Source organism: Manis pentadactyla, chromosome 9 (assembly GCF_030020395.1).
Source record: "Manis pentadactyla isolate mManPen7 chromosome 9, mManPen7.hap1, whole genome shotgun sequence".
NCBI lineage: Eukaryota > Metazoa > Chordata > Mammalia > Pholidota > Manidae > Manis > Manis pentadactyla.
In genome coordinates this window covers 72,712,062-72,729,156 of record NC_080027.1, presented here as the reverse complement: position 1 = coordinate 72,729,156, position 17,095 = coordinate 72,712,062, and the positions used below count along the sequence as shown (strand labels likewise).

The 17,095-nt window shown below is 45.6% G+C and overlaps 1 protein-coding gene across 1 annotated transcript in view; it reads left to right on the top strand.

Annotated features, from left to right (window-relative positions):
- WT1 (WT1 transcription factor) overlaps positions 1 to 7,203 on the top strand; it is a 49,910-nt gene extending 42,707 nt beyond the window's left edge. Inside the window, exons 8-10 of the mRNA XM_057507532.1 lie at positions 2,506 to 2,595; positions 3,169 to 3,261; positions 5,754 to 7,203. Of these exons, the coding sequence (XP_057363515.1) occupies positions 2,506 to 2,595; positions 3,169 to 3,261; positions 5,754 to 5,875 (305 nt within the window). The 3' untranslated portion in view covers positions 5,876 to 7,203. The remainder of the gene's footprint in view (positions 1 to 2,505; positions 2,596 to 3,168; positions 3,262 to 5,753) is intronic.
- Positions 7,204 to 17,095: the final 9,892 nt, after the last annotated feature.

Here is a 17,095-nt window from a genome sequence, read left to right as displayed (position 1 = left end):
TCTTAAAAGATGGTGTGTCGAGGAAAACTGGATTTTCCTGCAGGTCAAGGAGTCTGCCTCTGGCAAAGAGCATCAGCCTCGTCTGGTTGCTGGCCACCTTGATTGAATGTGAACAGCCATTTGGCAAATGTTTGCTTCTGGCCTTGTGGGCACTGGATGGGAGTGTGGATTTTCCTACAGGGAAACGGTGTGAAGCATAGGCTTTCCTACCAAGAGAGCTGGTGCCATTCTTTCCATAACTGAAGGAGAGCCTCACTGTTATGATTACCACTATCATTTTGTTGTTACTGCTGACTGCTTTCAGGAGGGATGCAGGAAAGGAAAGTGAATTGCATTCAGATCTCTTTAGACCAAAGGACTTTGCTAAGATGTGTCTGGAGGATATAATTCTAGAATAAACCTGAATTTGCACTCAACAGACCACGTGCTTTGAGGCTAAGGATTAGAGAACTTAGTGGCATATTATATTTTTACATATTTTTCCAAGTGAGATCATTTGAAAAATATCAGTTAAGATTATAAGGAAAATGATATGCAGTAAAATTCTGACTGGAAAAAATACAAGGGAATACATTGAAGGCAACATGGTCATGGAAACTTCTAATGGAAAGAGGCACTTAGACAGCAGTGAGGTTGCATATCTGTGTGAGGAAAACAGTGGACAAGACAGCCAAGACCCCTGGGCCTCTTGGAGCCTTAAAGAAGCTCTTCCTTGCAGAAAAGAAGGAGAACAGGTTGGGTTTTGACTATCCTGTGACCCCCTTCTTGAATGAATGAATGAATGCAATCTTTTCATAATGATTTATAATAATAGTACCGACTATTATATTAAGTATTTTTGTATTAAATACTTCCTGTGTGTCATTATTTCATTTCATCCTCACCCACAAAACAATTACCAGGTGGGTAGGATATAGTGGAAGCAGAATTCTAATTCATGCTTTTTAACTCCAGGTCATAAGCCCCTTCCCAAAGAGGATATGGTCTGTTTTGGAGCGAGGATACACACAAATGAAAAGGGATTAAGAGAGTATGTGATAATGTACTAAATAGAGGCTGAAGGAGCTGAGAAACATTGTTCAGAGGTGCTGATTTGAGCTAGGGTCATCCCCAAAAGTTTCTTGAGGGAGGGAGGGCTTGGGTTCACCATCAAAGTGTTGGTGAGGTCAAGCAGAGGAGGTAAAGGATGAGAAGGAGTAGAAAGGCAAAGTGTAAGGCACGGGCTGGATATAAATATAAAGCTAAGGACTGGCTCATCTCAGGATTCTCTAGCCCATGGAAGAAGGTAGACCTGGACATAGCGCACCACATTAGATGTTCTGTACTAAGTTCTGTACTGAGGGAAGGAAGGGCTTTCACTCCAAACAGAAAGTGTCCAACAAGGGCACGCAGAGGAAGCAGCATTTGTGAGGCACATGCAATAGACATTTTGCTGGGTAGGAATGTAGAGATAGGAATGAAGGGTATGTAGTGTGAGCAAAGTGCCAAGCAGATTTCGAGAATGGTGAGCTCTGTACAGCAGGAATACAGATTAACTGGGGAAAGAGAGGAGGTTATGAGGCTGGGAAGGCAACTAGGGACTGCCCTGCATCGGAAAGACCAACTGATCTGGGACAGCTTGCCTTCCCTCTCAGAATGCTGGTGACTCAGGATTCTTATAAGAAGGTGGGAAGGCCTGAAGTCACTCAGTGCATTTAGAGGGCTCAGTTCCCAGTGTTTGGCTGAACTTTCCCTAGAGAGGACAGGGCTGGGGCTTCCTCATTCTGAGACAGGAGGTTGTGCAATCCCACTACTGACTTCTCTTAGATAAAGGGATACCAAGAACTTTGTAAACGCTTTGGCTCTGGGTTTAACTTGAGTGTCTCATAAGCATGGAGCTGTTTATGCTCGATTCAGGAATGAGAAGTCAGTAGCAAAGAACACCAAATCTTTGGGCCATAAAACATAAAACACTATTTCATGGGGCTGGCTCCAAGGCATACCCATCCCAGAATTCTACCTCAGACTCAGTCTGTGAGTTCAGACCTCTTTAGTTTATTATTTGTCTAAAGATTCTCTGCCAGTATTTTTTGAGCACTGCCTCTATACTAGGCACTGGGCTAAGCCCTTGAGATGGATGGTCTGATTTAATCTGTTCATAAAACCTTTGAAGTAGTCAGATTTTTGGCCTTATTTCACAATAAGGAGATGGCACCTCACCCAGTGCTCCAAGTGGCAGAAATGCTGTAACTCTAATGTAACATGAGTTGTCATTCACTTCTGCCTGGCAGGTGAGGGACCATCCTCAGTCACCTAGCCCCCCATCCTGTACCCCAAGTCCATGAGCCTACATATAGGCTGGCCTTTAACCTCACCCTACAATTGGCAGCACCATCCTAACCAGTTCCACTGAAGTGCCTTTTGGGCATTTTGGGATCCCTTCCATCCCCAAAGTAGGAGTGGTTGCCTTTAATGAGATCCCCATTTCCTATATCATTTTCAAATGGAGTATGTATCTTCCCGAAGGTGAGAAACCATACCAGTGTGACTTCAAGGACTGTGAGCGAAGGTTTTCTCGTTCAGACCAGCTCAAAAGACACCAAAGGAGACATACAGGTTTGTAGGCTCACTTCTCCTTGCTGGCAGTGTGTTCCTTCGGGTGACGGCTGGTTTTGTGTTTCTCTTTGTTACTGAATATGGATGTGAAAGGGTTAGCTAATTGTTTAGTTTTTCCAACAATTTTTTTTCCCCTTAATCTCTGGGGATTTTCCTTCTCTTAAGGAAAAGCAAAACATCCCACATTTCTCTGGCAAACCACAGAACAACGGGATCCTACTAGCAATTTGCTGATGATACACTGAGCATCAGTAAAGAATATGGGTGATAGAGATCGAGATTCTATTTCTTGTGTGTGATTCACTTTTTTGGTCTCAGACACAGCTGAGAAGTTTGACATTTTGTGGTTAAGGAATAGTTGTTCCCAAGACAGAAGCAAATCTTCAAGAGTTGCTGTGCAGAATCAGATGGTTTGTTCTGGGCCTGGAGTAGTGGGGAAATCTGAGGGTGAGGCAAACACTGCAGGTGTGTCTGGAAATGCCTGGCTTCTTGGGCTGCCGGGATGCAGGCCTGTGAGCCTCGCTATGTCCCCACGTTGTTGGGGTTGCGGCTAGACCTTCTCTGTCCGTTTAGGTGTGAAACCATTCCAGTGTAAAACTTGTCAGCGAAAATTCTCCCGGTCTGACCACCTGAAGACCCACACCAGGACTCATACAGGTAAAACAAGTGCGTAAACTTTTCTTCACATTTATTTTTTCATTATTTTTTAAAACTACTGTTGGATGAAGTTGTTTGCAATGGGAAAGTTTGGAAAAGACTAGTGTAAAAGTTCTAAGCATGCCTAGATTCAGTCAAGAGGGAGAACAGTGCATATTACTATCTTAAGTGATAGTGATGCACTGTTTGAAAAGGGGTGGGGTGGGTGGGTGAATACAGAGCAGAAGAGATTTGTGAAAGGAACTCTTTCTGTGAGTGTCCAGAATGAAGCAAAGAGATAAGCTAGGTCCCTACTATCCCCAATTTGTTGCATCCCATTTTTATCACTCAGTTTGGTATGATAATCAACCTTACAGAAAAACAGAAATTCTAACAAGCCAAACATTTATTCTTCTGAGAAATCATGTTTCCTGACACTATTTTGAGAGAACTGAATCCTTTCTCTGCTGAAAGTTAATGTCCCAGTAGCCGTCATGTTTTCTGCCAGACTTCTATCAGTGTATGGATATTACTTCCTTCATATTAGTCTAGAGAGGGGAATAAGACATTTATTCACACTGGCTGCTGAAAGTTTATGCTTCTCCACAAGACTGGTGTGATTCATAATGAAAATAGCACCCATCTTTGTTGTGTTTTTTCTAGCTTTGGAAGTCGGACCAGGATTTAGGTTATCTCAGTTTATCTTTAACATCCCTGTAAGAAGAGTAGGGTAGGCATGTTTTATCCCCATTTTACAGATGAGGAGATGGAGCACAATGTGATGAAATCACTGTTTTGAACTCCCCGAGCTCATAAATAGCAAACCCAATTCTGTCTGTACCCAGCCCACTATATCCCACCACCTTCTATGTTGGAGAAAGAACAGGGTTTCACCACACAGCCCAGGGAGCGTAGAAAATCAACAACAGCCAAAGTCAGCAAAATTGAACACCATTGAGAGACTGAGGAGATGGCCAACAAGAGAAAGCTTGGGATTTGTCCATTAGGAGATGGCCTTTGACCGCATGGCTGGATGCGGGGGTGGAGGGGTGGGGCCCAGATCAGGAAGAGCAGAGGAACAGCCAGTGGGGAAGAAGGAAAACATGAGGTCCTGAGCGACTGCGCAGTCCCAGGTTCTCAGCCCAAGCAGGCTGCATCACAGACTGAGTCAGCACAGGCGCCCAAGAGTTGGCAGGATGGGCAGCCAGTCCCCTCTACTCAGGTGCCTTTGGGGCTGCTTCACTGTCTTGGTCCTGAGTTCATAATTGGGTGGGAAAAAGTTGTCATCTTGTGCCCCCCTCACTCCCCACCCTCTGCATATCTGCATATGTGCAAAGTGACATATGTCATCGGCACACTGTTTTTTGCTGTGTTTGGTCAGCCCTCAATTCTGGCCTTGAGACATTACCTCCCCTGGGACATTTCTCAGTGCTTATCCTCACCAGTAGTTCAAAGAGAAGGCAAAGGTGGCACCAGCAGTATCCTGAGAAGACCTGGGGGATCTTCTCAGGATACTGCCAGTCCCACTCCTGCATTATTTTTCCTTAGGAAGAAACTGTGTTTCCATGATGGCCAGGCCTAGGAGAAGTGATCCAGCAAAGTGCACAGGCTGTGGCATCAGATGGAGCTGGGCTTCAGGCCTGCTTGGGTCTGCCTTTGCCAGAGGTTCAGCCTCATCTGTAGAGTGGGAATAATAATGCTTCCCTTACAGGGCTGCTGTAAGGGATACATGAAATAATCTACACTATGATGCCAGCACAAGGTGTGGCTTGTATTAGGCATTTAATAAATGTGAATTATCTTCCCTATCCAGAGTGAGTCTTGGCAGGAACTTCCGAGGTCTCCTTAGATGGAGAAGCCTTGATCTTTTGGCAAGCTTATTAAAAATCTCAAAACCATGCCTCAACTAGAATTTTCTGCATAACAGGGATTATGCACTGAGTAACACGTTAAGGTAAAAGGAGCATATACCATACAAACTGGTATCGGTGACTTATTTAAAAGTACCCAGCCCATCCAGAATATCTATGCAAACAGAAATACTGCAGCTACAATCATAGTTCTACTACTGGACGGCAATCAACCAGTTATATCTAGGGATGGTCCTGAGGCCTTGTAGCCCAGTTCAGCTAGATTCCCAACTTAGACAGCAAACGGGAAACATTTACACAGCTCATGAAAGAGCCTGACAGTAGAGGTTGAAACAAATGTTTTTTCACCCTTAATTAAATAGGAATTGACCAGACATTTCCATGAACTATACTCATTCCCTCTCTCCCATTTCTCAAGTCTACTGACTTAATAATTACTTTATAATTTTGATATCATTTTAATCCTTAAGACCCCAGAGGTGCTGCCATTTCAAGGCTGCCTGTGAAACAAGCCTGACTTGTTATCTTAGGGAAAGAACGGGAGGGAACCTGCATGGGTGCCTTGTGATAATGTAACTCGGGCCCTGGAGAGTTGAACTTGCTCCCATTCTTTCTGCTGCATTCGTCTCTGACTGGCAATTGTGTCAACAGGTGAAAAGCCCTTCAGCTGTCGGTGGCCCAGTTGTCAGAAAAAGTTTGCCCGGTCAGACGAGTTAGTCCGCCATCACAACATGCACCAGAGAAACATGAGCAAACTCCAGCTGGCTCTTTGAGGGGTCCGAGCCGGGGACAGGTCTGTGTCCCAGACCAGGCAGTGTGTGAACTCCTTTCAAATCTGACTTTAAAATTCCTCTGCACTCACCTCTCTAAGAAGGAAATGGCAGTTGATCTTCTAAATCCAGCTTCCAAGACAAGATGCCTGCACTACTGGATCCTACCAGGCTTGCCCGGAGAAGTTGGGCTCTGCTTTTAGTTGGCTTACAAGGCCCTGGAGAAGTGGCCACAATGTCCAGTTAGTTAAAAGCCCGGCACCATTTGGTCTGGATTTTCCACTGTAAGAAGAGTCATTGTTGATACTGTCCCCCAACCCTCTGCTCCTCTTTGTATGCTCGTTTTCATTAGGAATGGAGTCACTGTATCATTTTCCATCATGGAATATTTATAGGCCAGGGCATGTGTATGTGTCTGCTAATGTAAACTTTGTCATGGTTCCCATTTACTAACAGCAACAGCAAGAAATAAATCAGAGAGCAAGACACTGGGGGTGATCCTGTCCGGCATTCTGTGGGTTAGGCAGGCGGCTAACCTGGAAGGCAGGATGTAGCGCTCCCAGGCAACTTTTGCATTTAAAACTTGTGCATTTCAAGCAGCTGAAGAAAGAATCAGAACTAACCAGTTCCTGTGTAGAGAAATCTAGAAGAAACTTACCACTGGGTTCATTAAATGTTAAGATTAGCACAATGCTCTTAAGAAAGTGTGCTTGAAGATCTGTGATTTGGGTTTTGTGTTTATTTTCTTCCTTTTTTGAATTGTAATCAGATGCATCCTCAGAGATGTACATATCACCTCACACAAAGGGAGTGGAATTCATTTTATCATTTGAGATGTTTCTAAGGATGCGGTACTTAATGACTAAGTACTGTAGTCTATGGTGTACAGACCACACTGGTGATGTGGCTTTAAGTTGTAAAAATTAAAGTGACTCTAAAAATAGGGGCTGGTCCGGGATCTTCATCGATAAGACTGTTCTTAAATAACTTAAGTAACTTTGGGTCTAATAGTATATGTGAAGAAAAAAATAAAAGGACTTACTAGTGTGAGGAAATCCATTGTTTAAAGGTGGTTGGGTGTGTGTGTGTGTTTTGTTTTCCCTTTTCTTTTTAAGGGAGGGAGTTCATTATTTACTGTTGCTTGAAATTATTGTGTATATATATATATGCCTGATAATGATTTGCTCTTTGCCAGCTAAGATTAGGAAATGTATAAATGTTAGATGCATCACTGTTTTGGTGTTGATCTTACAAATGTACTGATGATAACACTAAAAATGTAACCTGCATTTTTCACTTCGCTCTCAATTAAAGTCTATTCAAAAGGAAAATGGCAAGATTCTATCAGCTTGTGTTGTGTTCAAATCTTAGGGACAGTCAAACCTCTCTTAAACAGGTAAGAAGATGCCACAGGCATCAGTGGCCACTAGTTAAGTCTGTCCAGGTCCTCACCACAGTTTGTTTCTCTCTGTCAAACCTCAGAGGGCAGTTGCCTGTCCCAGAAGCAGCCAGTGAGTGCTGCCTTTGCCTCGCATCCTAAAGTGAGTGTCCCTGTGCTGGTCAGATGCGTTTGTGGATAGTATCATGGGTATTGTGTTGTAGGGTTTATTTTAATCAGGCTTTCATTGTATCACTTCTTATTCCAGGTTAGCAAAAGAGAATAAAAGGAGTAGTGGTAACTGGTTTTTGTTGAAAAGTTCACAGGTATACACTGCAATCAGGAGGGCATAGGCTGAACACCTAGTGCAACGGAATTTACAACTGTAGTAGCTTATAAATCAGCTCCGCAGGTTGAAAACTGCTTAGACTTTCCAGGGCAGCCAAAGGTGAAAGCAAAGATCTACATTATCTATAAACTATAAACTCTCTTTCTGGTTCTGGTGTATGGTTTTTCAATTGTAAATAAGGAGATTAATTTGGTGCCACCTCTCTTAGCTCCCTTATCTTGGAGTTTGCACACATTCCAGGTTCATTTCTTCATTTAAAACGTATCTCGAGCAGATGGAAGGTCAGCCACAGAGGCTCTTTTCTGTACCGAAGTGCAGCTAAAAGTTTGGGCAGCCTAAAAGTCAGGTCTTGAGGCCCCTCTTAGTTTTGCATCTGGCTCTTGAATCACTGTTAATTATAGTGAGTGCAGTGACTCATTTGTATCAGCCGTTTTTATCTTTTCCTGCCAGAAGACAGCATTTCTCTGGAGAAGCTCAGGACAAGCATGGCAAACGTCAGCGAGTCAGAGTGAGCCAGATTTCACAACAAAAGCAAAGCCACATTGTTTCAGGAGTACGAGGAAGACCAGAGATTCTCACACAACCCTGACAATTTGCTTGCAGCTAAGGCCATGGACTTTGGAAGCAGACTGACCTGGGTTCAAATCCTAAATCCCCAGTTTTCTCATGGGTGAATAGGGGACAAAAGAGTCCCTTGCCTGACAGGGTCATAGTGAGGATTAAATGATAAAAAGGAAAAGAATGAAAGAAATCATCTGGTACATAGCAAAGGCTTAATAAGCATTCTCTAGGAAAATCATTACCTAAGAACTCACCTGCTAATTTCCTTCACCTCCCATTCCCCCAGGTATCCTCTTACAGTGTCTAGCCAACTTCACAGGTCAACTCTGCAAAGTGTCAGACAAATCCTTTTATGTCTGTCCCAAACCAGGGTTAAGGTTTGCAGCAATAAATAGGCCTTTTGCCAGCCTTCCCACAAAGATCACATCTGCTTGCTTTGTGTCTTTTGTAAAGCTGGTGGCATTGAGTGTGTTGTTTCTGAGACCCATGGTGTTGACCATGAGCTTGTCAAGGTAAAAGTTGGTTGGTGGGAGCCTTGTGTAGTCCACACTAGAGGCTGTATTAGGTGCAATTGTCAAAATGTGCATTTTTCCATCTTGCTTTACTGTAGTGCCTCCTCCCATCCCACTTGCTGGATCTTCCTAGTCCATTCCAAGTCATCCCTAGCCCTCTCATTTCTGAACTTCTGTAGCACTCAAAGAACGTGACGTGAAATAGTATTTTACACTGTAGTAGTGCTTTCCCATCAGAGGACATTCAGCAGAATGAGGACAATCTGTAAAGTTGACAAGACAAATGTTATTTTCACTTGTTCAGATGGGGAAGGTGAGGCTCAGGGATGGTAAGTGGCTGAGGCAGGCCTTGGTCTTCATGTTCTGAATCTGAGTTGCTTACCAAATCCTGCTTGATGATGTGGACTTGAATCTGCTTCATTGTTTCATATCTACAAACTGTATCTTCCCAACCAGAGTGTGAGATTCTAGAGGAAAGGAGCAGATCTCCCTTCCCTGTGTTCGTTACCTCTGTCACGCCCACTCAACTTTTAATGTCTGTAGACCTCACCTGAGGCATTGTTTAAGCACATAGTTGTAATGGGAAGGTCTGGGGCAGGACCCGAGACCGTGCATTTCTAACAAGCTCCTGGGTGATTCTCACCATGCTGGGCTGTGGATCGCACTTCACATAGCAAGGACCTAAAGGGTGTACTCAATAAATACTCACTGAAAGGTAACTGGTGAGATTTGCCCCTGACAATCTGGGGACTGCTCTGAACCTTTCTAGCCCAGAGACCACAGCCAGTGCAGATGGCCCTGGGCTTTGCTGCAGAGGTCCATGGGATAGTGGGTCAAGACATTCTGCTGAATGTGATCACAAGAATTGCATGTGTTAGCCCAGGCAAATTCATCCACGAGGAGTTTTGTTTTCAGACGGTTTACTCATCCTCTGTTAGGAACTTACCACACGCAGAGGGGCCTCCCCAGCAGTGATGAAGTGTGGTGCATGGTCACACCTGCGTATCCCATCCTTGCATCTCACTCACTTTGCGTCTACAACAGGCCTCTACCTCCCTGGCACCCACAAACTGAAATCTTACGGCTTCGGAGAGGATTTATTCCCTGGGAGCCAGCAGCCTCGCTGGTAGGCAGGAATGCCCGTCTTCCTCCTACTGGGAATGACTTACTTAGCTCTCTTGGGTACCAGAGGGCAAAGGCAGTGGGCTGGAGCCCTGTCCTCCCTGCAGGAGGACTGCAACTCTGGTCATGGACTAGCAGGTCTGTCGGGGAGAGGGGGTGTGAATAGAGAGGGGGTCCTCAACTGGGGCTATTTTTCTTCAAAGCCTCATAGCAGGCAGGGTGGCTTATAAGAACTTTTCAATAAGGTAAATGCGTAAAAGCCACAGTAAGGAAAACAAATCTATAAGAAAATATGAAGGTCTTGGCCTTTTAAATTCAGGTCTGCTTCTAGTGACCATTTATCAAGTGATTGAAATCTGTTCAAAATTTAATAAATTTGAATGATTATGATGAGGATGACCACACCTGGTCTGATGTCTCACACTGAGAAAGCAGCTGCTTTATGGAGGTTCCTGGGCTTTTCTCCATTTTCCAATGGTTCTGTTAGTTCTCAGACTGGCCTTGAGAAGGAAGAGAGAGCAAGACAGCCTATGAAGAGGGTGATCTCTTGGGGGGCTGGAAGCCCAGCAGACCAGCCAGCAGACAGCTATAGGCAGTCAGGTCCTCCTGAATGAGGGTGGGTTTCAGAGACACTGCTGGAGATGAGCACACACCCCTAGGACCAGCACTCTGCCAAAGCAGGGCCTCTAGATGCAGACTGACAGTCAGCCAGGCATGAGGGGAAGCCTCAGACAGATCTGGGATGTCAGCAGCAAAGGCACACCAAATCAGCTACTGTGAGTGTAAGAGATAATGAGAGATTTTTATGGTGCAGGGGAGGATTGAAGGATGGTCTGGGGGATGGAGCTGAGATGAATGTAGAGGGTGGGTTGGCTGAGACAGGTTGCTTTTCCCCGTTGCAGTGTCCCAGGAGTGCTGGTGACAATGATGCTGGTGAGAAGGATTGCCTGCTGATGGGAATCCTGAGGGCCACTGGGGAGGCATTTGGACTCCAGGAGAAAAAGGAAGGAGGGATGGACCAAGAGGGACAACTCTGGGAAGAAAGATGGGACAGATGAAGACAGATGAAGGATAGAGTATGGGTGTTCTGGAGGTCCGACAGGAAGAGGGGGCTCCTGTCTGAGGGCCTGACCCCTGTGCGAACCTGCACCAGCTCTGTTAACACACAGCCGGGGCTCTCCTAAGTGGGGTAGATGCAAGAGCAACATGTAAGTGATAATAATGGGCACCATTTATGGGACTTTTGTATGCAACCTGGTGCCACTTACATGCATTCTCTTATTGAGAACATTCCCATTTTACAGATGAAACTGAAGCACTACAAAGTACCTCACACAGGATCATACAGCTCATACATGGCAAAGTTGAAATTCTAACCCAACTGTGACTCAAAATCTGCATGCTCCACCCCTGCATTGTACTATACTGATGCCCCTGTCCCAGGGTCTGTTGGCCCCACAAACCAGAGGAGCAATAGCAGCACCTTGCCCACTTGCTAGGATGCTGGCAACGTTTGTCAAGTGCCAGAGAAAGGACTGGCATAACTGGCATGACTGGAGAAATGTTTGCTCTCCTCATATCTAGCTGTAGAGCCTGTTTATAAAATATGTTTCCATTCAGTATTTTCTATTAAATACCGGAACTTAAGAAATGACATAGCAGAATGTTAGCCGGACAGGGATAAAAGGGGAAAATTGAGAAACACATTTAAAAGTTCAAGGTCAATGATTACTTTTCAAGAGCAGCATCCTGCTTTCCCAAGGAGCTCAGTGTCAGAGGGTGCCGGCTAAGGCAGAAGCTGTCCATGTCTAGTGATGGCAGGGTAGGCGGAATCATGTGATGTGTCCCATGAATAGGACTGTCACCTCATCCCAGCAGGCAGCCTCCACTTTTCTAAGATGTCTCGGGACCCTTACCATCCAAACAAGGCAGACTTATTATGGGTGTCTCTTGTCCCAATTTGTGTGAGGTCTAAAAATATGACCCAAGTCAGTGGCCTTTATCACTCAGTGCAGGCACAGCCTTCCTTCTAGCCCTGACCCCAGCAAACCTCGGCCCCAGCTCCCCTGGTCAGGGTTCATGGAGATCTCTGGGGAGAACACGGAGAGGGGCTGCATGGGTGAGCATCTGCCTTCATCAGCGGCAGGCTGACTGAGGCAGTTTACCTCTTTCCACCGACTTCCTCCTGATGAAGTGTCCTTGAATTCACTGGGTAGGCAACACAGAGCATGTTCTGGGGAGGACTCGATGCTGCCGTGCAGAGACAAGCCACTGCCATTCTAGCAGGGGATCCTAGAGAAGCAGCTGAAAAGCTGTGAATTTTGAAAGACCACCCCGCCTTCTCTCCTCCCCAGCCCCCCAACCAAGTGTCTAGTCATGTTCCACCACCAGAGGCAAGGTACAAGGTTTCTTTCTGCCAGTGCAGCCCCTGGCTGGTCCCTGTGTTCATCTCTGTTGGGGACAGCCTAGAAAGGGCAGAGCAAAGGATGAGGATCGTTGACACAGGCTGTGGGGGGACCACATCCCAACAGTGCGACTCGGCCGCTAAGAGCATGGTCTCTGGCCCTCACACCCGGGAGGCGCAAGCACCTTCTGAACCTTAGAGCCTCCACTCAGGTAACAAAGCTGCTCTCCTGGGGCTGTCCAGATGCAGGGAGGCTGCAGGTGCTGGGCCTACACACCCTCAGTCACAGGCAGCCAGGTCTCTGGCTGTGTGTGGAGTAGGCAAAGCCATTCTAAAAGGATTGAGGCAGAGTCCCCCAGGCACAGGACCACTCCCACCAGCAAGCCATGGTCCCATCTCACTGCAGAGGAGAGGTGGGTGGCACTGGGAGAAGCTGGCCAGAGCTGGAAGTCAGTCACTGCCAAACTCCTTTTGTTGCACAATTGTCTGTCTTCAGTCTGACTGCCCAAGCCAGGAGGATGAAGGGACTAGGAATACAAGGCCACTTCCCCTCCAATCAGTCATCTCAGAGAGGAGGCTCCTGGCAGGAGGGACTGGCTGGGACCCACCCTCATCAGATGTTGTGCCCAGGTGTCCTGTAGCATTCTTCTTATAAAGGTCCTTGTGAACCCAACAAGATGCTTTCAGATGGTTTCAACTTCTCAAATGAGAGGAAGAAAGTATTCAGACGGCTTGGCACAGGCATATCTTTTTTAACCTGGAGTGTGCCGTCAAGTGCGATAGCAATAAGAAATTGGAAAATCTTTGGGTCTCAGTTTGCAGGCCAATCTGGGTCCCTAGAGACACCTTGCCTCCTAAGTGGCTGGCTCCATTTCTTGGGTAGGTAGCCAGATATGCAGAACAGTGGCTCATGGAACCAAAAGCAGCAGTGCTTAAAAACTTCTGAAATTACTTTATAGTGTGTGTGTGTGTGTGCGTGCGTGCATGCGTGTGTATGTGTGTATGTGTGTGTGTGTGTGTTTTAATTCATAATGGTAGCTTCATCTCTCAAATTATGGTCATCTCTTGATGCCACTAAACCTGGATGAAACTGAAAAGTCTGCCCACCTACTGCCAAATCTAAACATTTTGTTTCATTTTTGCCTATTTTCCTTCACACTTGTCCCTTTAGGACACAAGCTCTGTGAATAGATGATACTTGTTTTCATTCCCAGATCTGCCACTGACCAGCCCAGGACTCTGGACAGGTTGACTTAACCCTCAGTTTACTCATCTATAAGGTGGGAATATAACACTGACCTCAAAGGATAGCGGTATAGGTTAAATGAGGCAAATCGCCTAGAGTGGTACTTGGCACATAATAGGAAGTTAATAAACACCAGCTCTTGGTGTTTTGTCTTTGATATTGTAGACGCCTACTGGGTATCTGGGTATCACTCTGGCTTCACACACGTGGGAAATCTCTTGGCCTTTCCCAACCCCCACTATCCCTACAGCTGAAAGTTAATAAGAGATGCTCAGGACAGTGGCAAGATGGCTCAGTGTAGGCAGGGCATTCAGTCCTGGTGAGTCTGACAGCCCTTCCCTGCCGAAAGCCTTCCCCCAGCTCAGTGGGAAGAATGCAAACACCAGGCGAGTTCGGTACCATTCCCCAGACTGCCAGGTTGCACTCCTGGAAGCAGATATGTGGAGGCTTCAACCCGTCAGAAGAACTCATTAGGACAGTCTTTGATATGGTGCTGAAACCGGAGGCTCGTTCAGACGAGCCTGGGATGGGGAAGTCTTGTTCCTGCTGAACTTCTACAGCTGATAAAGGCAGCCTCTGCTGGCAGATTTCATTTTTCACTGGGCCATCTGCATCCAGTCAAGAATAACTTGTCTTTCTGAAAAACCTCCTTGTCAGCGTCAACCCTGCACAACCTCCCTCCACGAGTCAGGCTCCACTCCTGGTGCCTGGGGGCATGGAGACAGTGCAGTGTCAACAAAGCAGTGTCTTCATAGTATACACGGAAGCTTTGAAGTGGCCTGGTGTTTATGTGGCTGATGCCCTATAGCTGTTTATCAGCCCAGGTTATTGCTGATTTAGCTCTGTGTTAGCTGGTCTATAAATCTTCAGAGCAGTGTTTTCGTTGTCTTAATTTTGTCATTGCCATTATCAGCTTTTATTGCCCGTTTGCACAGAGAACATTACTGCTCTCCCCAGTCACTCAGGTTCTCCACCCTTTCTCACTCTCCTCCTTTCCAACCCACTTCCCTCTTGCACGTCATAAATCCCCAGTTTGATAGAGTCAGTCAAGCCCTTCCCTTTGATAGTTCGGTTCTCATGGCAGTTCTGAGGGGATATCGCAGAGGGGACATCCCAGAGGACATGCTCCCTACCTGCAGTCCATCCCTGTGGAATGCTCATAGGTTTGAGGGTAACAAGAGAAGGATCATCTTCTGCACTTAAAATCTCACACACACACACACACACACACACACTTTTTTTTTTGATTTCTAAAAAGTTTGAAGCCAACTGTAGTGGTCTGGGTGTCAAGCAGGCAAAGAAAGCCCTTCCCACCTGGGTGAGTCCCCTTCAGAGCTGGGGCTGGCCAGAAGGAGCTCTGTCCCCTGCAGTGACCAGTTCCTGCCCATAGCCAGGGAAGAGACATACCCTACCAGCCACTGCTGCTCAATCACTACCATTAGAACTGCTGTTATGGACCTTCTGGACACACAGACACGTAAATTCGGTTAAGTAGTGATGTCATTCACTGCCTATCTTGAAATCAGCAATAGTTTGTGACTTCATTTATTTATGTGTCTGACTCCTAGTTCACAGATGAAGCGAGTATGGTCCTCTCCCCAAAGAGGGGTCCTCTCCTCCCAGTCTAGTAGGAGAAGCATATAAACATCAAATCATACAAACATGGGCAAAAAATCAAGAAAGAGCTTGATTAAGCTAGGAATGTTTAACAGCCTGGATATTTTTCAGCCTGGTCTTGAAGGATACATAGGAGTTTCTCAGAAGGAAGAGAAAGGGAAGAACATTCCAGGCAGAATAGGGTGTAAGAAAGGGACAGGGAATATCCTAGCATACCTGGAGTCATAGTGGGGAAGGAGGGCAATGGGCCATTGTCCAAAAGACCCTCTTGCTTTCTCAATACGCTGTACTTACAGAGCTGGCTACCCAGTGGTGTATAGCAATGACTTCTACTGTCTTTGTTAAATATTTAGGAAATTTTGCAAGCCAGTTGTTAAAACCTTAATAGCTTGAATTGGAAATGCTTATAACATGGAAATTGCAATGCTACAAAGCAGGACTGCTTTTGTTGGTTTTCCAGAGAGCCAGTCTACAGCATACCACTGTGGGCTACTCAGGGTGGTGGGTGTGTGGTCACGTCCCAAGAGAGTCTGGGCAACATGTCTCTTTGTACTCAATGATGCCCTTTGGCCAGAAAGGCCCAGCTGTGTGGTTCTCCTTTAGCATCTGGTCTTCAAAGATGGGGTCAAAATAGAAATAAAACAACAGTCTGATTCTTTCTGTTTTGGTGATGGCTTGCTTTGTGCAGGCCTTGTCCCTGCCTCACACCATAGTCTGTACTTCCTCCCACATGCCTAGTCTAAAGCCTCCTTGGTGCCTGACCTAAAGTCAGTCCCCAGTACGATCAGTGACATGCCCTTGATTTCCTCTCTCATGAGGGAGAACAACACTTGCCCGGGAAGACCTCCTGCAGGGCTGGGGTTGGGCCTCAGATCCAGGAGGTCTCAGCTTAACCAGTGTTGAGAAAGGACTGACTTCTTAAAGAAATACTTTTTCTTCCTTTTCACTGCCCTGACCGGTTATTTCATTGTCACTTGACACAGCCTTGGCCTTAATAAATCTGTGTATGGTTACTCAAGTCCTGAAATCTCTGGTCTAAATCTGTGGATGGTTGCTCAAGCCTGAAATCTCTTTTCACAAACAATTGTCCCCATGCAGTATGATAGAAGAAGTGAAACAAAACATGTTCAGATTACAGCTTTGCTGCTGACCAGTGGTGATAAGTGTATGCTAGTTACTTAACCTCTCTGAACCTCATTTTCTTTATCCATATAATGAGACTAACAAGCTTACCTCATCCGGTTGCTGTAAAGATTATAAACTAGACCATGGGTATAAAGTACCTGCTTTGCAATTTAATGTCTTTTCCCCTCTTCTTCAGAGGGAGACCATTCCCCTGACTACTCCCACCCATTGTTTATCCTCATTTAGTTGGTGGAGGGCGATGCTGACAATCCAATGTAGGTGGATAGTCATTACTACTCCTGGACCCTGTTTGGAGTATATTCATTAGGTTAGGGGAACAGTCAGTGACTAATCTGGGGAGAGGATTCATGGCTGTGGCTTTATTATCACTATATATGAATCTCTCTGATTCTGTAAGATGTGGATAATAATAGTCTTCACCTCATAAGTTTGTAGTGAGAATCAAATAAGATAATAAATTTAAGGTATTCAATCTGCGTGGCACATTGTAGGCATGCAGTGATGGGAGCTGCTATGATTTAACTTGCTATGACTAAACAGAGTTGAAAGGATTTTGAGAGTCAAAAGATCATAGAACAGGAGGAGCCTAGAATCCAATCCTCTTGTTTACAAAGAGACAAAGGACCGCCTGAGTGGCAAAGCCCGGACTCAAATCCAGGTATCCTCACTCATAGTCTAGAGTTCACCACATCTAAGCAGCAGGAAATGGTTAATCCTCACATTGGGCTGTTTTTTTTTTTTTTTTCTATTAAAGCTGGGAGATCTGAACAACCCTTAAGGAAGATCATTAATATTGGGGTTTGTAATTGAGGCGAATTAAGGTTCACATTACTGGTTCCCCAAGAGAGACACTGTAAGAGGAGGCTATGGCTTTGTTTCCAGGAATAT